The sequence below is a fragment of the Coturnix japonica genome, chromosome 3, assembly GCF_001577835.2.
Source record: "Coturnix japonica isolate 7356 chromosome 3, Coturnix japonica 2.1, whole genome shotgun sequence".
Lineage (NCBI taxonomy): Eukaryota > Metazoa > Chordata > Aves > Galliformes > Phasianidae > Coturnix > Coturnix japonica.
In genome coordinates, this window is record NC_029518.1 from 4,199,194 (window position 1) to 4,220,187 (window position 20,994).

At 39.5% G+C, this 20,994-nt stretch overlaps 1 protein-coding gene across 2 annotated transcripts in view; it reads left to right on the forward strand.

The window, feature by feature from the left end:
• XRN2 (5'-3' exoribonuclease 2) overlaps positions 1-20,994 on the forward strand; it is a 37,298-nt gene that overhangs the window by 9,093 nt on the left and 7,211 nt on the right. Inside the window, exons 16-28 of one of the 2 annotated variants that reach the window (XM_015856636.2) lie at positions 462-577; positions 2,140-2,275; positions 5,173-5,280; positions 5,356-5,445; positions 5,870-5,942; positions 7,985-8,068; positions 8,706-8,803; positions 8,892-8,971; positions 10,598-10,654; positions 12,939-13,007; positions 13,107-13,241; positions 14,520-14,647; positions 14,960-18,606. In XM_015856636.2, the coding sequence (XP_015712122.1) occupies positions 462-577; positions 2,140-2,275; positions 5,173-5,280; positions 5,356-5,445; positions 5,870-5,942; positions 7,985-8,068; positions 8,706-8,803; positions 8,892-8,971; positions 10,598-10,654; positions 12,939-13,007; positions 13,107-13,241; positions 14,520-14,647; positions 14,960-15,045 (1,260 nt within the window). In that variant the 3' untranslated portion in view covers positions 15,046-18,606. Of the gene's footprint in view, positions 1-461; positions 578-2,139; positions 2,276-5,172; positions 5,281-5,355; positions 5,446-5,869; positions 5,943-7,984; positions 8,069-8,705; positions 8,804-8,891; positions 8,972-10,597; positions 10,655-12,938; positions 13,008-13,106; positions 13,242-14,519; positions 14,648-14,959; positions 18,607-19,831; positions 19,893-20,994 lie in introns of those variants that run through there. The other variant, XM_015856634.2, reaches the window with a different exon arrangement.

Here is a 20,994-nt window from a genome sequence, read left to right on the forward strand (position 1 = left end):
AAAATACATGCATTTGGAAGGAGTTTAAAGGATCAGCAGCGAGGAAACAGTATCTCTGCTGGTTTTATATTACATTTGTATGGTGCTCTGCATACTCATTTTTCACTGTCAATATAAAATGAAGTCATAACGTAGTCTGTAGGACTAAAGACATCAACTCTATTCCAGAGTTGGAATACATCAAAACAGCATGTCTTATCGTTTTAAACTGTCTTGTTCATTGCGTCTTTTTCATTCTCAAATGCAATGAGATTTTTGGCTGTGGGAATCAGTGCCTTTGGAGTTGTTCTTTTCCTTTGCTGTCTGACTTAATAGTTTAAGGACCATGTAACTTTTGCCTTGAGTTTCTGGAGATCAGAATGAATGTGATTCTGCTTTATCACATAACAGTTAGTTTTAACTTGAATTAAAATGTCTAATGAATCTTCTCCTCTATTCATCTATAATAATTATGACCCTAGATGATGCAGTCTCCAAATACCAGTCTCAATTCTGATGGCTCCCCGTCCCCAGCACGAGGAATTAAGCGAAAACCTGAAGACAGTGACAGTGAACCTGAGCCAGAGGATAATATCAGGTGAAGCCATTTTATGTAGCACTTTGTTAGCAAATTGCTGAAATAAATGGCATTAATTAGACTGCATCTAGCTTAGCACAGCAGTGCCTTCAGATGCTTTCCTATGATCTTTTTATCCACCGGTAATTAATGTGGAGGGTTAGAATATTCAGTAAATTCCAGTGAGATGTGTAAGCTATAGCTGTTAAATCTAAGTATCTAGATTAGTATGCGTGCAGGTTTTCATCCTGCAAGCCACTACTCCCTGTGAGACCACGCGCTAGATTGGCTAGACATCCACTGTTCAGCTTTGATTATGTGAGCTGAATGCCACTGCTCTGCAGTTGAATTTTTGAGCTATTTAACCCATAACATTCAGTTACAATTGCATGTGCAGCATTCCTTATTTTTTACTGTCACGATGTTTTCCTCCATCTTTGATTGGAAGCAAAGCCCTGTCTTTGGCCATGATGAGTTTCTTTTAACTGTTGTTCCCTGGGTGATTAAGGGTTGGAATTTGATAAGAATTAAGTGACAGTGAATTACGAGTGAGTTTGAATTTATCAAAGGTTCAAATCAAGCCATTACCCTTTACCTCAAGGGTGAAGACCTTATAATTTTTGTTAAAGTCGGTATCCTGATAAGTGCAGCCAATGGGTTTCTGTTTTCTGTAGTCGGGATTTGACAAAGGTAGTGCTATCAAGCAAGTGAATATACTACATTTGTCTGTAATTATTTAAGCTCTTAGATCTCTTGGAATACGTATTCAGATCCTTTTCTGAGTGAAAAGTACTTGGGTGCTATTCATCGTGTTAAGAAATGAACAGCTTTATTAAGTGTCCTTTGTATTGAGTTGTGTTTAGATGGCAGTGGAAATCGATGTAAAATGGAATCATTTTCAGCTTACTAGTAAAAACTCATAAATGAACTTAATGCGAAAGTTGCTGACAGAAATACATCTTCTATTGAGAATGAGTTCCAAGCTGGATTTAGTAGTTCTAGACCCCTAGCAAACTTCTTGGTGGTTGTTGCCTTATTGAAAAGGTTTTGAAACTTGCCCAAGTATCCATCTGTGGGAGAACTCCTGGAGTCAGCTGTTGAGACTGAACAGGTTGCAACCTTTATGATGATAATACTGCATTGGAACTGAGGGATTCAGTTGCACATCTGTTGTGTTGAACTGGTGGCTGTTTTCCCTGCCCCATCCCTAGGTAGACATAAGGGGGAGCTACGTGAAGTAAGGTTTAACAGTGTCTGTGGTTGTGTTTTTGACTTGATATCCCTGCCTGGCACAAAAGGCTGGAAATCCATGTATAAAAGGGAACTCATGTAATGTAAGTAAGTGAATGCTGGCTTCCAGAGTTCCAGATAATTCTGCTGGTAACCACAGCTTGTCTCAACAGCAATAGGAAACCAACTGGTTATTGTTAATAAAGTAACAATTGGATTGTGTTTTAGTAGGAGGGGAACTCTTAATATAGAGAAGTGGGACTGAAGTAGCAAGTTACTTGCTGAGGATTTTAATGCAGAAACGTAAACAGGCATACAACGTTAACATGTACTGACATCTGTTTATTGTGCAGGTTATGGGAATCTGGTTGGAAGCAACGCTACTATAAAAACAAGTTTGATGTTGATGCATCTGATGAGAAATTTCGTCGTAAAGTTGTACAGTCCTATGTCGAAGGGCTTTGCTGGGTCCTCAGATATTATTACCAGGTACTTTCTTCACTGAAACTTCAGTTTTGTCTGCACCCCACCTTGTTTCAGGAAATAATAACTTCCCAAAGCTTATTTCTGAAAAGCATTGCTTTTCTGGAGATGTAAGTAGCCATTCTGTTTGATGCTTAAGATTTGAATGCAGTTCATCCCTTACATACAGCATCAGTGCTTGTTAATTTGTTAAGAACTGATGTGTTTCCCCTTTGTACTAGATAGCAGTGCAGTGGCTGGTGAAATGGCAAATGGCAACGAGCACATAAAGCACAAAGCATGTGAAATACTAGCAAGGAACAGAATTGTTGGTCTGCTCTATAGATTACAGTGATGTTCCATGAAGTGCACTGTGATTGAAGTAATCTGTATCTGATTTAAATCTTTTGATAATTGAGATGTCAGATTGGCCTTTGTTGCACTGCTGGTTAATAACCAGTTTCGTGCTCTGAAGGTAAAGTAAGTCGTATTTTGTATGTGAGCTGGGAATAGAATCTGCTTGGGCAAATGAAGTTTATCTGTCTCAGTGTGGTTTTGTAGCTCCAAAGCTTTGCCCACACACTCTTTGTAGGAGGCTCACACCTGTCTGACTTGAAGCACAGGCAAGGCAAATACCGGGCTGATTTCATTTGAAGGCTGTAACATTAGGGCTATTGTATTCAAAGGAGTGAGTGCAGGATGTGCATTCATTGCTCTTTGGTGAGCGTGCTGTAGCCTTGTGCAGAAGGCATGGGGTTTTGTAACTATTCAAACCTCAGTTGCACTTGCACTACTGAGATATTTGTGGCTTTAAATTGTAAGAGCTGATAGACTGAGTTATACTCGAACTCAGAGCCATATGGACAAGCCCTTCTGCAATGTTGCCTAGTTTAGCATATGAAACCAGCTTAGTTAATGCGATGTGTATATGAGATAGCTTGTTGTCCTTTAGAGTTTGTAGACCGAGATGATGGATACATATAGGAGCAATAGGTGATTACAGTTGCAAAGAAAATAAATCAGTGAGGTTGATAACTTGAGACTTCATGCAGGACCACAGTGCTCTCAAGTAAATTGAGGACTGCAAATAAGATCTCAAGGAATAGTGCCTGCATAGAAAGTATTTCTGCTTTACTAAAGTTCCAAAGAAAAACTTCATGAACAAACACAGATAGTTAATGTTTTCCTTGCTGGTTTGCTTTGTGTCTCTAAAAGAAAGCAAATCTCTCTCCAGACTTGATAAAAAATGATATTGCAGACTTAAAGTAATGCAGCAATGGAATACATGCATGTGCTGCTGTCATCTGTACTTGAATTACAGGGCCATTATTGTATAGTTAAGATACTATAAGTTGCTGTACGTGGGGAGTATGCTGTTCTAATACTATGTAACAGTCGTAACCTTCTGCCCATACACCTGCCAGGTTGCATTAGTTGACTGTTGGAATGTAAGAATTTCAAGTTAGGTTTGTTTCTTTTTGTTTTTAAACTGTTGGTCGGAATACAAACTCCTTCCAGTAATCAACCACTGCTCATTGACCATAAAACATCAGAAAGAATCTGATATGCTTTTCTTCTCCCATAAAAACATAATGATGGAGAATGTGTTCCACTGGTAGGAACATCTGTCTGAGGGGCAAAAAAGATCCCCAATCCAGCTGGTTCCTGACATACACTGAAGAATTGCATCCGATAATTAAAGTCTCTGTAGCTTTATACCCAAAATATCGCTGGAGAAGCCTCGTTGACATTTACGTATTCAGCATTGCAAGTCAAAGCAGTAGGCTTTTGTTTCAAGTGGTACTGCTAAGAAAAATAGCTGAGGAGGTGAAAACTTGACTTAGACCTTCTAGAGACGCATTTCCTTTAAAGTGTATTGTGTACTGGTGTTTGAGTTGACTTTCTTTTCTTCTTGTTGAGTATTATTTTGCCACTTTCAAGTGAAATGCACTTTGTATTTCACAGTGTTCAAGGTGGAATAGTAAGAAGGAAAAACAAAATGTTACCTGATGTGCTCATGTCTGTACTTCTACAGAGTACAAAAGTAACTAATTAAAGCAATACCTTCTCAGCCTGCAACAAATACTGTTCAGATACTCATATAATGTGGAGTGCATCATATCAGGGTTTTCTGGTCCCTCATATTCTCAAGCTAACAGTGGGATTTAGCTTGGAAAAACAGTGCTGCAAATTGTATGCTGCCAGAGAAATACTACTACTACTCCTCTTAAGATCTCTGTTATGGCTTTGACTTGTGCAATTATGCTATTATGGAGAACTTGTGGATTAGTTCTCTCACTCTCAGATATGCTAGAAACTCTACGCAGGTTTAAAATGTGTCTAGTTGCTCTAAGTCACCCCAGGGCATTGTTAACTGTGTGGATAGACTGTGATCACCTGCTCTTGGCAAGACATTTTTGTGTTTGGTTTTATTGGATGCTTTTTTGTGTGTGTTTGTGTTCTCTCTCAAGGGGGAGGAAATAAGCATGAGGTATGTTGCAGCGTCCTGAAGTTAAGGTTAAGATTATGCTGTAAGGTCTTTTGTATTGTTATGGTGCTAGGTCTATCTCTTTGGCTGTCTCCCTTAGTGACTCAGACCTAGCACATAGCAGGAGTACTCTGGCAGAGAAGTCTATCTGCTGTTCTGTGCTGCCAAGGAAATGCCCGAGGTCTCCATTCACTATCCACTGAACTCACTCGCTCTAATCTGGCTATGAAAAATTAAGTCCCAACCTGAAGTCCAGAATACCTTTAGAGGCAAGAGCTCTTTCTTTTCTAATTGTGGGGACTTCTCTTTCTCCTGGTTGATGCTGGGCTAAGTTTTAACAAGTTTAGTTACTGGGCTGTTTGATTTCTATGTTTTTTTTTTTTTCCTTTGCACGTTTGAGTTGTCTCATGGTATTTCTCTTGTTTTGATGTCCTAGGGCTGTGCCTCTTGGAACTGGTATTACCCTTTTCACTACGCTCCGTTCGCTTCTGACTTTGAGGGTATTGCAGACATGCCCTCAGATTTTGAAAAGGGCTCGAAACCGGTAGGGCATATTTATTTATTTATGATTTAACAGCTTGCTAGAAATATCCTACATCTGCTGGTTTACTTTTGACAGTTCAAGCCTCTTGAACAACTGATGGGAGTATTTCCAGCTGCAAGTGGGAATTTTCTACCCCCAACCTGGAGGAAGCTCATGACAGATCCGGTAAGAATCCTTGGTTTATTCCTCTCTGTGAGGGTTTTGCTGCCTTGCAGTTTTTATGTGATCATTACTTGCTGCTTTTGACTTCAGGCAGAAAAGAGACTATTTAAAGATCCTTACAGGCAATTCCTTTTTTGAATCAGAGTTTTCAACAAGGAAGAATTATTCTGTAACTTCTCTGAAACTCATCTGGGGAGCAGAGACCAGTTGTCAGGAGTTCTCCTATCCCACTTAATTTCTTGTTCTGATATTGTAGGCAATGGGAATGCCCTACCAGACTTCTTATTTAAATGGTATTTAGTAAGGGGTGTTTCTCTTAGTCAAAGTTCTTTGCATGTTCCTTACTGAGTGTGAGCTAACAGTTAACACGTGGCATTCTCAGTCAATTCCATAATTGGTTTTAATGATAAATTTTTCTCAAATACAGGAATCAAGCATAATTGACTTCTACCCTGAGGACTTTGCTATTGATCTGAATGGAAAGAAGTACGCTTGGCAAGGTGAAACTTGAGGTTTCTTCTTTTGAACTACTATACATTGGCCTGCAAAAATATGAAGGAAAATGGGAAATGATGCTAGTGAGATAATGACATACCAAGTAACAAGGGTAACTTGTCTTACCTGGTGTGGGGGAGAGGTATTTTGCAGCAGCTGTATTTTTGAGAAGGAATTTCCGCGAGTAATAAATTATGATTTAGAAACTGATATGGGATTGGCAATGGTTAGCAGTTATTTCAGCAGTTGTTCTAGATTTGTTAATTTGTCCTGAGTTAGATTAATCACTTTTCTGTTTTCATTAGTCGTACTATGTTATTGTCTCTTGTCCTTGCATTTAACTAATAGATCTTATTGTGTTTGATCAACAGCTTGTTAGTGCCTAGTGAAAAATGCTTAGTAATACAGAAATACTTGAATGTGTACAGAGAATGAGGAAATAGATACGGTATTAGAGTCTCTTCCTTTAGACAATATTAGTTTTAATGAGCTGCCAATTTTTTCTATCTGGTATTCAGCCAGCAGTGTAACAGCTCTGTTAGATGTATAAATCATGATTGGGGCACAAACTGAAACTCAGGAAGTTCCATCTGAACATAATAAAGCACGCTTTTATTTTTCCTTTGAGGGTGGTCTAACACTGGTACATGCTAACCTGGAGAAGTTGTAGATTCTCTATTGTCACAGATGCTTCTAAGCCAACTGGACATAGTCTTGGACAACCTATGATTGTGCTTGAGGAGGGGTTTGGATAAGATTGTCTCCGGAGGTTTCTGCTAACATCTATGCTGCTGTGGTTCCTTCTCTAAATCATTTCATCTGTGCTTTGAAATAGCCAGCTAGAGACACCAGTGACTTAAATCCAGATAGTGAACCAAAATCAAAGAGAATAGACCTGAGTGTTATATGTTGCTTAGCATGTTTTTGCTCTGCGACGTGAAGGTCTTTTTTACCCCCTGATGCAGTTCAGGCAATTGTCTTTATTCCTTTTGTCTGGTTATCAAATGTACAGTTTAAAACAGTATTTTAAGTAGTAGGAAACTATTGGGTATCATTGGTAGGAAGCTCATCAGTAGAAGCAAGCTGTTGTCATGGTCAGATAAAGCTCTGCTGTTTGTGGTAAGGGAAATGAAATTAAAAACTAGAATAAGAACTCTAGATTAAAACCTATAGTAAAGGTGACGGAATTAAATCTTTTAAAGAATTTCTATGGTAAACTTCTTAGTGCTTTTTAGAGCTGATAATTGAAGAAAAATACTGGAACACCCCGGGGATAACTGTTCTCCAGTTTTATCAAATATGATGAAGAATGGGCTCAGAGAAGTGTTGTGAGATGTGCTGCTTAGTGAGGAATTTTGGTCCTGAGAGGAGCCTCCCTGTTACTTGGGAGTGAAACTAATAGCTAATATGAATAGTCCCTAATGAATTATATAATCTGCATCACCACATGTCTGAACACAGTGATTTCTTCTGTTGTTATCTCCTAATAAATTGAATAAAGTAGAATCGAATTCTGTGGGGAGAGTATCTTTAGCAAATGAGATAAATAATGACTGTCTTAATGACCTCATCTTATTCCTAAATGAAGCAGATATGGGTAGGGGATGCTGCTTCTAAGTGTCTCTCTCCACAGACTGTGAGAAGGGAGGAGGATAAAGGAGTGCTCAGACATGAGTATTCTCTTCTGTCCTATACTACTTTTCCTCCTCTCCTTGGCAGCCTGCAGGGTCCCAGAAACTGATTTTATTGTTATTATTATTTTATCATACTGATGGAACTGTAAGGTAAAGCATTTATTCAGACTTTCCATGCTAGTATCTTTACATGGATAGCCATTCACAAACACCCATTTATCATTCCTGAAACCATAGCTGCTCAGAACACATCAGTTCAGACTCATCTTTTCTCTGCTCTTTACTACAGTGCCTTAGAAAGCTGAAATGTTTGGGCTGTCTATTTCAAGCTTTTCCCAGTCAGTCAGTTTAGAGAGCTTTGGTTTAAAGCATCATTAGTTGCTTGTTGAAATGGGATGATTTGATTTTCATAGGTGTTGCGTTATTGCCATTCGTTGATGAGCGACGCCTTAGAGCTGCCTTGGAAGAAGTCTATCCTGACCTTACTCCTGAAGAAAGTAAGACTTACACTGTTTTGTTGTCACTGTGTTGTCAGAACTTGCTTTTACTACAGTTTCCCACAACTTTTATAACTTTCATTTTTGCTTTTATTTTAATGAAGTAGACTTGCATGAGATCTAAACTGAAAATGCGATGGCAGCTTAGTCATGTCAGTATCTTCTACTAGTGTATGTTGTCAAAGTAATTGGTAAATGAATATGTTGGAATCAAAGAGTAAACTTGTATTGTGTCCAGTTACAGTGTGTGGAGCTTCGTATTCAATCTATATAAGCAAAATTGTGCCTTACTTTCAGCACTGTACAAAAATTAAACCTGGTTAGACAGTTCTTGTAGGTAAAGCAGATGTGGGAGATTCCTTTTCGACCAATGTCCTTCCCATCGCTTCATTCTGAATTCAAGATTCTTCCCACTAAGCATAAGATTTCCATTCTCCTACTACGTTCTGCTGGTCTTTGTGACCAGGGGGCATCCGGTTTTGGGCAGAGATATGAAGAACTTTGAGAGCTTTCTCATAAATCACAATGAAGCTTTCCTCTGGAGGAGCACTGCTGTAGATAGCAATGAAATTGGTGTGCTGTGTTCCTCACTTCCTTCTTCTGAACTGTTACCTGTTTTCTTACTGTTTTTTCCTAGACAGAAGAAATAGCCTTGGTGGCGATGTTCTTTTTGTTGGAAAACACCATCCACTTTGTGACTTTATTGTAGAGCAGTACAAGTCTAAAAATACAGAGGTAGGTTATATTTGGTCTTATGGGATTTTATAGATGGTGGTAGAGTTCTTATTACGTGCTTCATCTGAAATGTTATTTTTTTCTGTAGCCAGTGGATTTGCCCCCAGAGTTATGTTATGGAATCCAGGGAAAGCTTACACTGAATGAGAATGCTGTTCTTCCAGATAAGTGAGTATAGCTCTCAGCATCAGCTGTGTGCTGGTAAAGGGTACTTTCTTCAGTTACACCTACATTTAAACTGAAAAACAGCAACAAAAAAAAAACAATGAGAAACCTAAAATTCCTGATGAGATGGTGTATCTAGGTTGAAACCAAGTGTGCTTTCTGCTAGGATTCAGAGTAGGTATGTACTATGATCAGTATCGTACTCTAAGGAAGAATACTGAGTTTTTCTAGCTTATTATAGATAGAACAGGGTTATGTATTAAAAGTAGTAGTGAAAGCAATAGCTTTCCTCAATACCATCATATTGCTTTGGTCTTGTGCTTTTGTACAAATTCTGATTTAAGAGTCTTATGTGATTTCCAGTAGGACATGCTGTTCAAATCAAAAACCACCTGTTTCCTGCATGCTGATTTTCATTGTGTTAAAGAAAAATCCAAATAGGGATGTACTTTGCTGTTTTCTGTTTAGGTTGTGGTACTAAACTCAGGAATATACGTTAACCAACTACACACAGAAAATAAGCTTATTTTTTAACCTCTTTCAGGATAATGCATTTATTTTGGGAAATCATCAGTGTCATCTTCGCTTTGTTGGATATGCATTCATTAATCTAACTTTGCTTAGAGGTATAAGCAGGTGTTCTGTAACTCATTTCTATTAAATACAAAAATACTCCGATTTTGTTGGATGGATAATATATCCTCAATCACATCCACTAATATATGCTTCTCTATTCTTGTCATGGCTTGTGGAGAATATGAGCAAGTCAGAGCTGTTCTTGGAGAGAATAGCAATGCAGGAACAAGAAAACTCTCTTATTGCCCTGCCTATCTATGGCGTGAGAAATGTGTGGGGTTTCTTGTTTGTTTTACCTAGAGAGGTACTGTTTGCTAGGAATTCTGTGAAGATAAGCATTTATATCACCACTTTAAGAGTGCATGTAGCTCTCTGAATTTCATCCAGACCTTTTTAGCAAAGCACGTGTACAGTTTGGTTTGTGTGCCCACAGCTGTGTGATGGTTGTGTGTGGTAACGTGAACTAAGGGATCCACCTTCTGATTGATAAGGTGATTGATAAGATAGAGAATCTGACACGATTCTCTATCGTGTTGTTTGTCTAATCAACATGAGGATGTAAGTTCCCTGGAGGGAAGAAGGAAGGGGTTAAGGAGCAGCTGCATCCCAGCCTATTTAATCATTTTTTCCCTGAGAAGTCAGTTTGTGTCTGCGTGGTGTCTGTGTGTATCTGTTGCTCTGCTCTTCTCCTGGCCTCTCAGAACCTGTTGGTTTATAATAATCAAATTTACATGGAGAGGTTTCTGAGGTGCAGAACAGGTTTAGCTCTTAAACACTTGGACAGTGGAAAATATGCAAATTCACCATTGGACCTCAGTGAGAATGCACATGAATGATCAGCTACAAAAGTAAGGTCATCAAAAATGAGAATTCAGTAATTCCACTGCTTACACAGCAATTTGGTGTAGAGAAATGACAAGCTAACTTTGAAGTCTTTTGCTTGACATAGACTTAATTGACAGCCACAGAGAAAGTGGAACAGATGCTGAGAAGTTTGTGACTTGTTTTAATAGAGCCTTTGTGACGTTTTAACAGAGCCTTTTCTCTTACCAGGACAGTAGAGTCTCCTGTTCCGATGCTGCGTGATCTTACACAAAATTCTGCAGTCAGGTAAGTTTTAGAATGTACAGTAAAAAATGTAAGTTTTTAGAGTGTACAGATTGCAGTAAGAAAACTCAGGTTGACGGTAAAGCAGAGAGCGTGGTAGCATGCCCATTGCAGGGATATCTGGAGTGGTTGCTTCTCAGTGCATTAAACCCAGTGGTTTACATCCCTTCAGAAATGCCTCACCTTGCCTGCTTTTACTTTGCTTGTTTTCTGTGACTTCTGGATCTTTGGGCAAGCAAAGAGCAGCACCAGTAGAACTCTGTACTCTCTATCAAGCCCTTTAAATGAAACAAAACCTAACTTCCACGAGACAAGACCCTGAGAAAGAATTGGATGCAGATGTTTTTTTTTCCTGGTTGGATTTTTATCTACTTTAATTACTAACTATTCCCAGACGATGTCTGAGAATGTAAACTTTTGTATCTTTGAGTCAGCAATGAGGGCTTGTTTCCTTTTTCTCTCCCTGAATGGCTGGGTTCCCTGCCTTGTAGGAGGGAACTCTCCTTATATAAGCTGCTTCCACTGCTAGGATTTTCTTTGCTATTGCTTATTGTAGTACCTGCTCTCTGGTATTTATCAGCTATCTGTCTTAGAATTCTTGGTTAACAAAGAGGTTCTCCTGATCAAGTGAACCTTTTCCATTCGCATGTTATTCTTGGGTCAAACCCACCTAATAGCATATTTCAGCCCTGCAAGTATTGAATGTTCTTTGTGAGGCATGTCAGTCTCTTTAAAAATCAGATCCTAATGTGTTAAAGTATCAGCCCAACAATGTGGTTTGGTTTGGTTTTTCCTATTTGTCCTCCTTCTATTTGCTGAATATATAGCAGTAATACTGCCTTTGCCTGACTGTATTGTTTGGGAGGATACTGGGAAACTTCATGATGAATAAAAATCATGTCGAGTTTTTGCAAGGGTAAATCTTGTGGTCACAAATGATCTGAATGACTCTTGTACTTAACAGCAAATTTCTGTACACCCAGTGTGATATGTGTCTTTCTCACTTAATTTGGCACAATAGAGTAGGTATTTAATACTTGAGCCTGTAACTTCTCATGTCTTGTGCCACGTAAGGTACTTGAGACACTGAAAATCACTTGTGATCTGCTTGAGTAATTTTTTTTTCCTCAAAAGAGGCATAACTTGGTTCAACTAGTGCAACTACTTAGAGGCTATAAGAAATGTTAAATTGTGGATTGTCAGGGTATTGTTGAAAGGATGTTCTGAAATGAGAACATCACTGAGCGATGAGTAGTTGCTCTTCGCTTTCCATCTGCCACTGTCAGGAGGTTTGAATTGTTTTATGCTTCTGTCTATTCCTTTGTTGCAAAGATTTTTCTTCCTGTGTTTTAAGATGGTGTGAGTAGTCATGATTCTACTCTTCAGTTCTTTTGACTCTGATTGAATTTTCCAAGGGACCGTTATTCTCTTTCCTTGCAGTCTAATTCATTCTCTGTTTTGGGGGGGAAAATAGGTTTATTTCATCTGGAAGAGTGAGATTAGCCTGCTTTGTGATTAGCTTTTGTCTGTCCTGGCATCCCTAACATTCTTCTGTATCAAATGTTTGATAGTGAGAGAACAGGAAGCAAGCAAGCTGGTACTGTGTACTTCAGAATTCTTCCTGGCAGCTGATGGAGTGTGGATTCTTAAACCAGGAGTCTGGACAAATCTAACCAAAAGCAAACCCAAACTGCTATAGAATGCATTCTACCAGCATAAAATAGTTTTCCAGCCATATATTGTTCTTTGTTTGAGTGAAGCTAGGCAGCTCAAAACAGGAGTTCTTTGAGATGTCACTGAAAAGAACGTATATATCTCACTGGTGGAACTACATACAAGTAGTACGTAGTGTTTGGGAATAAAAAGTCCCTGCTCCAGGAAATTCTGCTTCCAAGTTTTATATGTTTTTGAGTAGACTTCATAGCAATCACTTAAGTTTCCCATCCTTGCTATGCTATCCTTTGACCTTAATCAAGTGCAAGTGCTTTTACTGCAAGATTTGTAGTCACAGGTCTGCAGAAGATACTTTCATTACCATATGTAGGATTAACTGTTTTCTAAACATCACGTTTTCTTTTGGATGGAATACTGACACAGTGGAGGAAAAACATTGTCCTGTAGAAACCAACAACAGCGCCCTGTAGTCAGCATAACCAGGCGCTGTACAGTTTAAGTCATGAGTTCTTCTGTCTTTTCTGTTGTGCGTGTCAGTGTTAATTGACCAGCAAGTACTTTTTTCATCTTGTCTATTCTCAATTAAACGCGTTTCTCAAATATTTCCTTGCAGTATTTCTTTCAAAGATCCACAGTTTGATGAAGACTTCATTTTCAAGGCTACGGTATTACCTGGTGCAAAGTAAGTATTGGTTGTGAGATTTCAGGTAATTGAATTTACTTTCATTAATCTGAGTGTTTGCTCTGGTAACTACTTGTGCAACTATTTTTTGATATTCAGGAAACCACCTCCAGTTCTGAAGCCCGGGGACTGGGAGAAGACCAACAATGATGGCAGGCCTTGGAGACCACAGCTTGGTTTTAATCGAGACAGAAAACCAGTCCACCTGGACCAGTCAGCATTTAGAACTTTAGGGTAAGCCTGGCAGTACTACTGACTACACTCCCTTATTTCCCTTTTTAAATACAATTAAGCAAAAACCCAAACAAACATCTAGGGACTGGGAGAAGAAAAAACAAACAGCTGATTGAAACTGGAAACTTTGGTGTGTGATTATATAGATTCAGCGTTAATAAAAATCTTGCATGACAATTTTGCAGTAATACCCTGCATAGTTGTATATATTGAGGGTTGTCTCTTCTACAAAATATTTCTTAATAGCTTTCCGAGTTTTTTTTTCCTTTTTTTTTCAACTTGTTTGGCAGATCCTCCCTTGAAGTACAGAAGATACAATGAGGATATTGCACACAAGTGGTAGCTAATACTATTACAAAGCCAGGAATGTCTTTCATGCTTTTAAAAATGAGGGGGGGGTTTACAAACCTTTATTTAAAGCACTTGTGTTACACCCTAGAATCCGTTTGATTGTCATTTTTCAAGGCGTTTTCACAGTCAGTTTTTATTAGTTCTCCAAAAGTCAAGATAACTTTCATTCTGTGCTCTGAAGCATTATTGTATGACAACTAAGAGAGAATGAGCTGGGGCTGTGTATTACAGATAAAATGAAACGTTCCCTTACTGGGAAGTACAGGGAGCCATATGTCTCTCAGAGCCTGAACAGAGAATGTTTTAAAGTAGATTGTAATACTATCAAATAAAAGTAAACTGTGAGTCTCTCTAGGAGGAGAAAATACTATTTTTTTCTCTTATTTTACCTCATCTTATGGCTGTAGAGGAGCTGGAAGAAGAAAAAGTAACAACCTTTCTTATATCCATACATTAGAAAGCATAATTTGTTCCACTACTATATTTTTGAACCAAAAAGTTACATTCCTGATCACATATGTCTTAATAAATTGCATTTCAGGGTGGCAGACACAAGGAACATTAAAGTCTTAATGTGAATGTAATTCTGCACAGGAAAAGACACCCCAAGCTTGACAAACATTGCCTTTAGTGTTAGCAATTCACTCATACTAAACTCTTACATAGTTTGCAGAAAGTGTTTTTTTTTTCTCTTATTTACTGGGGCTTGCTATAGAATCCTGAGTGTTTATGCTAGAACCGGCTCAAAGTGTATGCTTTGTTTGTGGTGTGCCTGGCACCATTGTATGTCACCACATCATGTTTGTGCACATCACTGATGCACTGGAGAGAGCTGGGTGTTTAATGGACTTGGTAGCAGCTGTGCTGTAAGATGGCATTCGTGAAAACATCCTATTCATTCTCCTCTTCATTTCTTACCCATAACAGCCATGCAATGCCAAGGGAAAGAGGGATGCCAGGGATGTATGCCAATGCAGTACCTCTTGGAGCTTATGGGAGCCCATACGCCCGGCCGCTTATGAGTGGGCAGCAGCAGATTCCTAAATTGCTCTCAAGTAAGTGAGTTCTGCTTTATACATTTCTGAGTTTGAAAAATGAGTTGGATTTTTGGTCTGTTGTGCTGCTACAGGTAACAAGTAGAATCAGGAATCCATCCTGCAGGAGGTGCATTTTGACTGCTTTGATGTTCTGACAACAGTGGGAGTTCAGGCAATGCGTTTTTCTCCTCTCTTTAAGTTTCAGATGGCCGTACTCAGATATGCTCTGTTTGGTGCCCTCGCCCAATGAGGTGCTGAATTTTAAACAGTTTTCACATCAGTGAATGGGAAGCCTTAATTTATATTGCTTCATTTGATGTTTTGTTGCAGAGATCCTGCCAAGAAGCAAACACCATGTCCTCCTTTTGCCTGGCCACCTTCTGCTTTTTGCAGAAGAGACTTTATTTTTCCTATGAATTAGCACCACTCTTTATTATTCTCTTTAAACTTGTTGGAATGACACAACGTAGTGTGTGTTGTTCAGTGGGGAAAATCTTGGCGTTACTTAGGACTTAGCATATTGATGGCTCGTGTTTGGAATGAAGAACTATGGTGTCTTGCGGTGTTTGTTCCTGCTACGTGTGGACTGCCCTTTTGGAGGTGTTTGGTTCTGTCCTTTCCTCTATACCAGTCTTATTTTGCACCATCTGCTTCAGCTACTTAAGAAGTACAGGAGAGTTGTTCATCTTGTCTCTTCACATGTGATCAGGAGCTGCATTTCTGTAATGGTGGGATTGAAACAGGACAAAACATCACCAAACTGCCTAAAAAGGTGCTTTAAACTTCAAAGTAGTAATTATTTAGCAGAATTCTTGCAGTATTAAACTTACTCATATGTTTGAAGTTTCAACAGCTGAGATAGCTCAAGTTCAGGCTCCAGCATCTGGTCATATGTAGAAAACCAGATTGCTGCATAGTGAAGCCTTCATGCTTCTCATAGCTGGCCTGTATTTCTTGACTGTATAGGGAACAAATGATATCATTGGCCATACTGAGTTAAACTTATTGCCCAGATCCAAAGTGGATGATATATGCTTGAATGGGACATGTGAAAATCTTCCTGTGTGAGGAACTGGATTGGCTGGAGGTACAGATCAAGTATGACTTTGGAGCTCTGAACTTTGTTGAGAAGAAAACAAGTGGATTTTTGAAGTGAGCAAAAATATGGTCTTTAAAGAAGAAAGGAGTGGGACTAACAGACTGGCATCATATTTTTGTATTTCTCTCCAATAATAGAGAATGTGTGGTCTTGTGGGGAGTTAAAGGATTCTATGAGTCCGTAGGTCCCCCCCATGCTGTTCTTCATGTCTTCTGAAACTTGAATCTTTATGCTTTCTGAAAAAGTTATTTCAAAGCAGTTTTGTGAGCCTTATGTATATGGAGCTTATCTTGCCAATTAGGTACTTATAAAATCTCTCATCCTTGAGGCATCTGAGCACCTTGTGTTGTGCAGGAAACACTCCAAATGCAAATATGCCCCAATGCCATCGTTCTTTCAAATTGAGGAGGCTTGAATCCACTGATCAGCGTGGAATCTCAGCACATCTGTTGCTCACAGAAATTATCCGGGGGCTTTCTTTCACACATTCTATTTTCTCCTCATCTCCTGCCCCTTCCTCACCCTCAAATTGCTTCAGGCATCATGGAGTCCTTGCATCCCCAGTTGCTGTTCTGTGGGTATGCTTGACAAACCTAAAAGCCTTTCTTTCTTTTCCTTCCCTCTTGTGCCTTTTCCTTCATGCTTCATTTTCCATCAGGCAGGGATTGATTTACTGTTTGTGCATTAGAGGGTTGCCAGGTCAACCTGCTGCTCCTTCCAGCTCCATTGCAATGTGTTGCCTCCTATGCTGCCATCTGGCTGGTGGGTCGGGAGGACCTGGCAGTGCACTGTGTGCCTCAGCTTCTCTCCTACCAACTTAAGAATGGGATCTGCTTAAACTATTCAAAGGCACTTGTGAAAATATCTTCAGTTATCATAACTTGTACCGAGATCAGCTTCTTAAGCTCATTCTGAAAGGATGTTTTTGCAATTGGGACCCCCACACACACTTTTACGTGTCAGGGATTGGAAATTGTTGAGGTGGGAGCACATCAGCATCTCTCTGTACCATGCTTTAGTAGGTGGCAGTCATCATTCTGAACAGGCACACATGGATAGAATTAGGTAAGGCTTACTTCTCCTTGCCACCAGTTTCACCCAGACAGCACTGTATCTAGGAGTATCAGAAGGTATTCCTGGATAGGAGAGCACAGCCAGCTCCTTGTCTTTGCAGCCACACCTTTCAGTCCAAGCTCAGTTGCCACTATCAAAGGGCAGATGTCTTCAACCAGAAAACCAAATCACAAAGCATTGTGAAAGTGTAAGCAGCATTTTCTTACTGGGGCAGATTGTCTCGTATCAGAATGATGCTCATCAGCTACATCCTCGTGAGAGTGTAGAAGGCAGAATGTGAGAGGACACCTGTATGATACAGAATAACTAGATGGGGAAGCTCTCTGAAAATGCACATTGACTCATTCAAGCAAAAGGAGCACTGATGTGGTTATAATGCCCACTTCTCACTGGATTGATGCAAAGCAACTTTTCGTTTTACATATAACGTTTTTATATGGATGATGAAGAAAAATTAGACTCTCGAAGGGCAACGCGGTCAAGCAAAGTGCCACCTCTCCTTCAAGGACCTGCCGTGGGTGTTCCTGACTGCTGTTCTCTGATTTGACTTTGATGTGCCAATTTTCAGCTGATGAATAATTGTCTGCGCTGATAACTTGGGGGAGTCAAGTGCGGAACGGTAGCACTCTATGAATGGCATATTTGGTTTCTGCAACACAAAGTATCTGATTTATGACTTCCATTTCAGTCAGTAAACTTGTCGATTAGCTGCATTTGAAAAGTGATTTTTGATTAGTGCAATCAGTAAACAGAAAATCTCATCTTTGATTGCCGCGCTGATTAGATAAATTGTTACTTGAGGAGCTGCTGAGGAAGGCGGTTTATTTGGCCTTATGGCTCTAGGAAATGCCTCTGTTTTGAAGACTAAATAAAATATTGTCATTTCTCTTCCAGCTCTGTCACTTTTTGAAGTGTAATTTACTGTTCCAAGCTTTCCCCCCCCCTTCAAAGACTGTTCTTTGCCGGAGCCATACAAATGGACAGTAATAAGGTGGCTTTACATGTGTTCGTGGTGATTTCATTAAACTCTTTGCAGCTCTAGGGAACAGTTAGATAAAGATGTGCTTACAGCAGGGTAACGCAGCCTCTTTCAGATGGAAAAGAAGCAGTTTACGAGATAAAACTGTAACTAGCCCTTATTCAGGGATCTGCAGCAATGGGGAACACAATGCCAGGGTAAGACTGGTGTCTCCTTTCTGCAAGTCTGTCTTCCAGCAAGCAGCCAGAGAACTCAGTTGCCTCCTCCCACTTCTATGGTGTCTGCTACATTGCAGTGTGACAAAGGCATCTGTGCAAAAGAAGCTATAGCTTGAAAATGTCACTGTTTATCAAGATAAGTGGATCTTTAGGTCTCCTAGACCTGAGCTACGCTAGATCCCAGACCCAGCAGTCATCCTGGTGGCTGCACGTAAAGAACTAGATGTGCTAGCTACAGGTGGGGGATTTTTAATTGCAAACATTGTTAGCATGTCAGTTCATGTTAGTCAGTTCTGCTCTGTTGCTTATTTTTCTGTGGTGCTTGTATTATTAGAGCTTGGAAATTATTAGAAATGAAAAGTCTTGCCGGATTATTTTTTGTTTGGAATGGGGGACGCTCTTGGGCTTCAAGAGATTCATGGTAATATCATGTTTGTGCAGCCTGCTTATGCATGTGAAAACCCTTGCAATTCTGATAAGCTTAATCAGTGTAAGTATGCCATACATCCATCTTTTTGGTCCTTGTGGTGTTTTATGTATGAGATAACCACTTATACCTGATTATGAGCATCGGTTGGTAACAATATGCACCTGTGTCTGTATATATATAGACATACAATATATTTACATGTAAAGTATACATACCCCTGGTCGGGGCGGGGGGGGGGGGGATTAGCTGTGGCTAGAGGTGGCCAGACACAAATGACGGAGCTGCTGGGCATCACAATTGATTTTCACTGACCCAAGTGTGTGTTGTCTTCAGTAGGGCCTGCCCACACTGTGTGCTGAGCTCTCAAGTGCTGCTGTGAAAGCTTTCTGTTCAGGTCAGGCCATTAAAGCATGCAGACAATCCAGCCAGAGTTAGGAGAGAGGCACATATCTGCCTCTATCTGTTTCTCTGTTTCTTTCAAACGATTGCAGGGCTTCAGTGTGCTTGAATATTGGCGGTTTAACAGGGTCTTACTGTCCCATCATAGCATATCCATTAGTCAGCTTCTGGAACCAGCTGTTAAAATTAGGTCACACTTAAACACCATTGAAAAGAATCAAAGGTGTCACTGAAACTGAAGCTTTTGGTTGCTACACAATTTGAGTGTTGTGACCTGACCGCAGAGCTATTGATGAGCTGTCTCTTTCATCCTGTTTACTGACCAGTTTATTTAGAAGAACAACAACCGTTTAATTGCGTGTCCTGTTAAAGCAATGTTGTTACTGCTACATCTTTGTAAAGAGGAGGTTTGGGTAGAAGGCACAATTGAGAAGTGGGTGGTCCTCTTCATTCCAGTTTCTTATAACTGCAGGGCTATGCCTTCGGCCAAAAGATTTAACTCAATCTAATTATATGATCTGAGAGATCATTAATAGTTTTAATTAATAGACTTGTAAATATCTTTAAAATCTCACCTATTTAAACTTCTAGGATCCCCAAATCCTAAGTTTAGATTTATTTCTATTAATGCAGAGTTCTTTCCTATAATGTAGTGACAAACATACTTGTGGGATACATTAAAGTCTTCAGTTTTACAACAGCAGGCTTGGTTTTGCATGTTGAAATGTTGGACACCTGAGAAATGTTTAAGCATCAACTGCTTAAAATTAATTCCTGTAGTTGGAAGCTTTTTGAATGTATTTTTAAAGGTTGCCTTTTATTAGCATTGAGCTCGTCAGGGACCAATGTAAATGAGACCCATCAAAACCAGCAGCGGTAACCAAAGAAGACTTAGTGACGTGTATTTTGGGTCTATTTAGTTTATGAACGAGTGATGCAGTATAGAAATCAGAGCGTGGTTCTTTAAGTATATTTACTCCTAACTTCTTGTTTTACCCTATAGATCTTAGACCCCAGGAGTCTTGGCGAGGCCCTACGCCCTTATTTCAGCAAGCACCACAAAGGTAAGGCAGGTGGCACCGACATTTACAATTGTAAAGCGTGGTTAAGAGTACGTACTTATTTCTGTTTGGCTTTCACAACACTTTTACCTCTTTGTTTTGAACTCTGTTGTTTAAATTAGTTCTAATCGTGTTGTCCGACAGTTGGGTCTTTTTTGAAGTTAATTAATGTCCATGATTTATTTATATTTTGCGAGCGCACTGCGTGGCGTTCATCCTTTAAAAGGTTTGAGTACTTTGTATTAAAAAAGGAAGGCAAAAAACACTTTCCATTAAAACTCAGACTTCAAAATTAACTTTACTGTTGGTGCTTTGGTACCGTTCTTGGTTCTTTGGCCTTTATCTTATTGAAGCTTTTGAGATACTATGAAATTGAACACAGAGAGCTTAAAACTGCATTAGATTTTGGACAGGCTAAACAAATTTCTTTTTAGGAGGGCTGTGGAGCTTAATGAGGCATAACTAATGGTGTTCCACTTTTATCATTTCTGTGCCGCAACCAGAGCATTAGTACAGACCAGCCATTGATTCTTGCTACAAACCTCTTGAAGTCCTAATCAGCTTCTTTGGTACAAGTTTTTCAGGCCTGACAAGCCTATTGTAGGGCAGTGTCACTGTAGGTCAGTAGTTATTAGTTGCCACTGAAAACAGTTTCTTTAACTACTTAAGACTGAACTGAATTAAATGCAGAAGGGACTCAGAGGAGGATTATGGAATCCGCAGTCCAATAAGTGCCATCGAATAGAAGGAATGTGACATGGTTTGATAATAAGGGATGTTTTACATGCGTTCTCTCATTGATAGGTTGTATGCCCTTAAGTCAGGCAGACTTCACAAACTTCAGCGTACCTGTGAAAGCTATGAATAATTACATTTGTTTATATTTATAGAGGAATGGGACTGTGTGTGAAGTTCTTGAAGTTTCTGCTCCTGTTAAGCAGAAGTTTTTTCTTTCCCCACGTTTTTATTTGCAAATGTTAACCATGGGAAGTATCAGCTCCGGTAGAATTTGTCGAGCTCTCTGTGATCAGGCTTTCCATGGCAACCGTTTTGATCCCTGTGGAAGTTCAGCTCCCTTGTCCTGTGTCGTGTCAATGGGAAATAT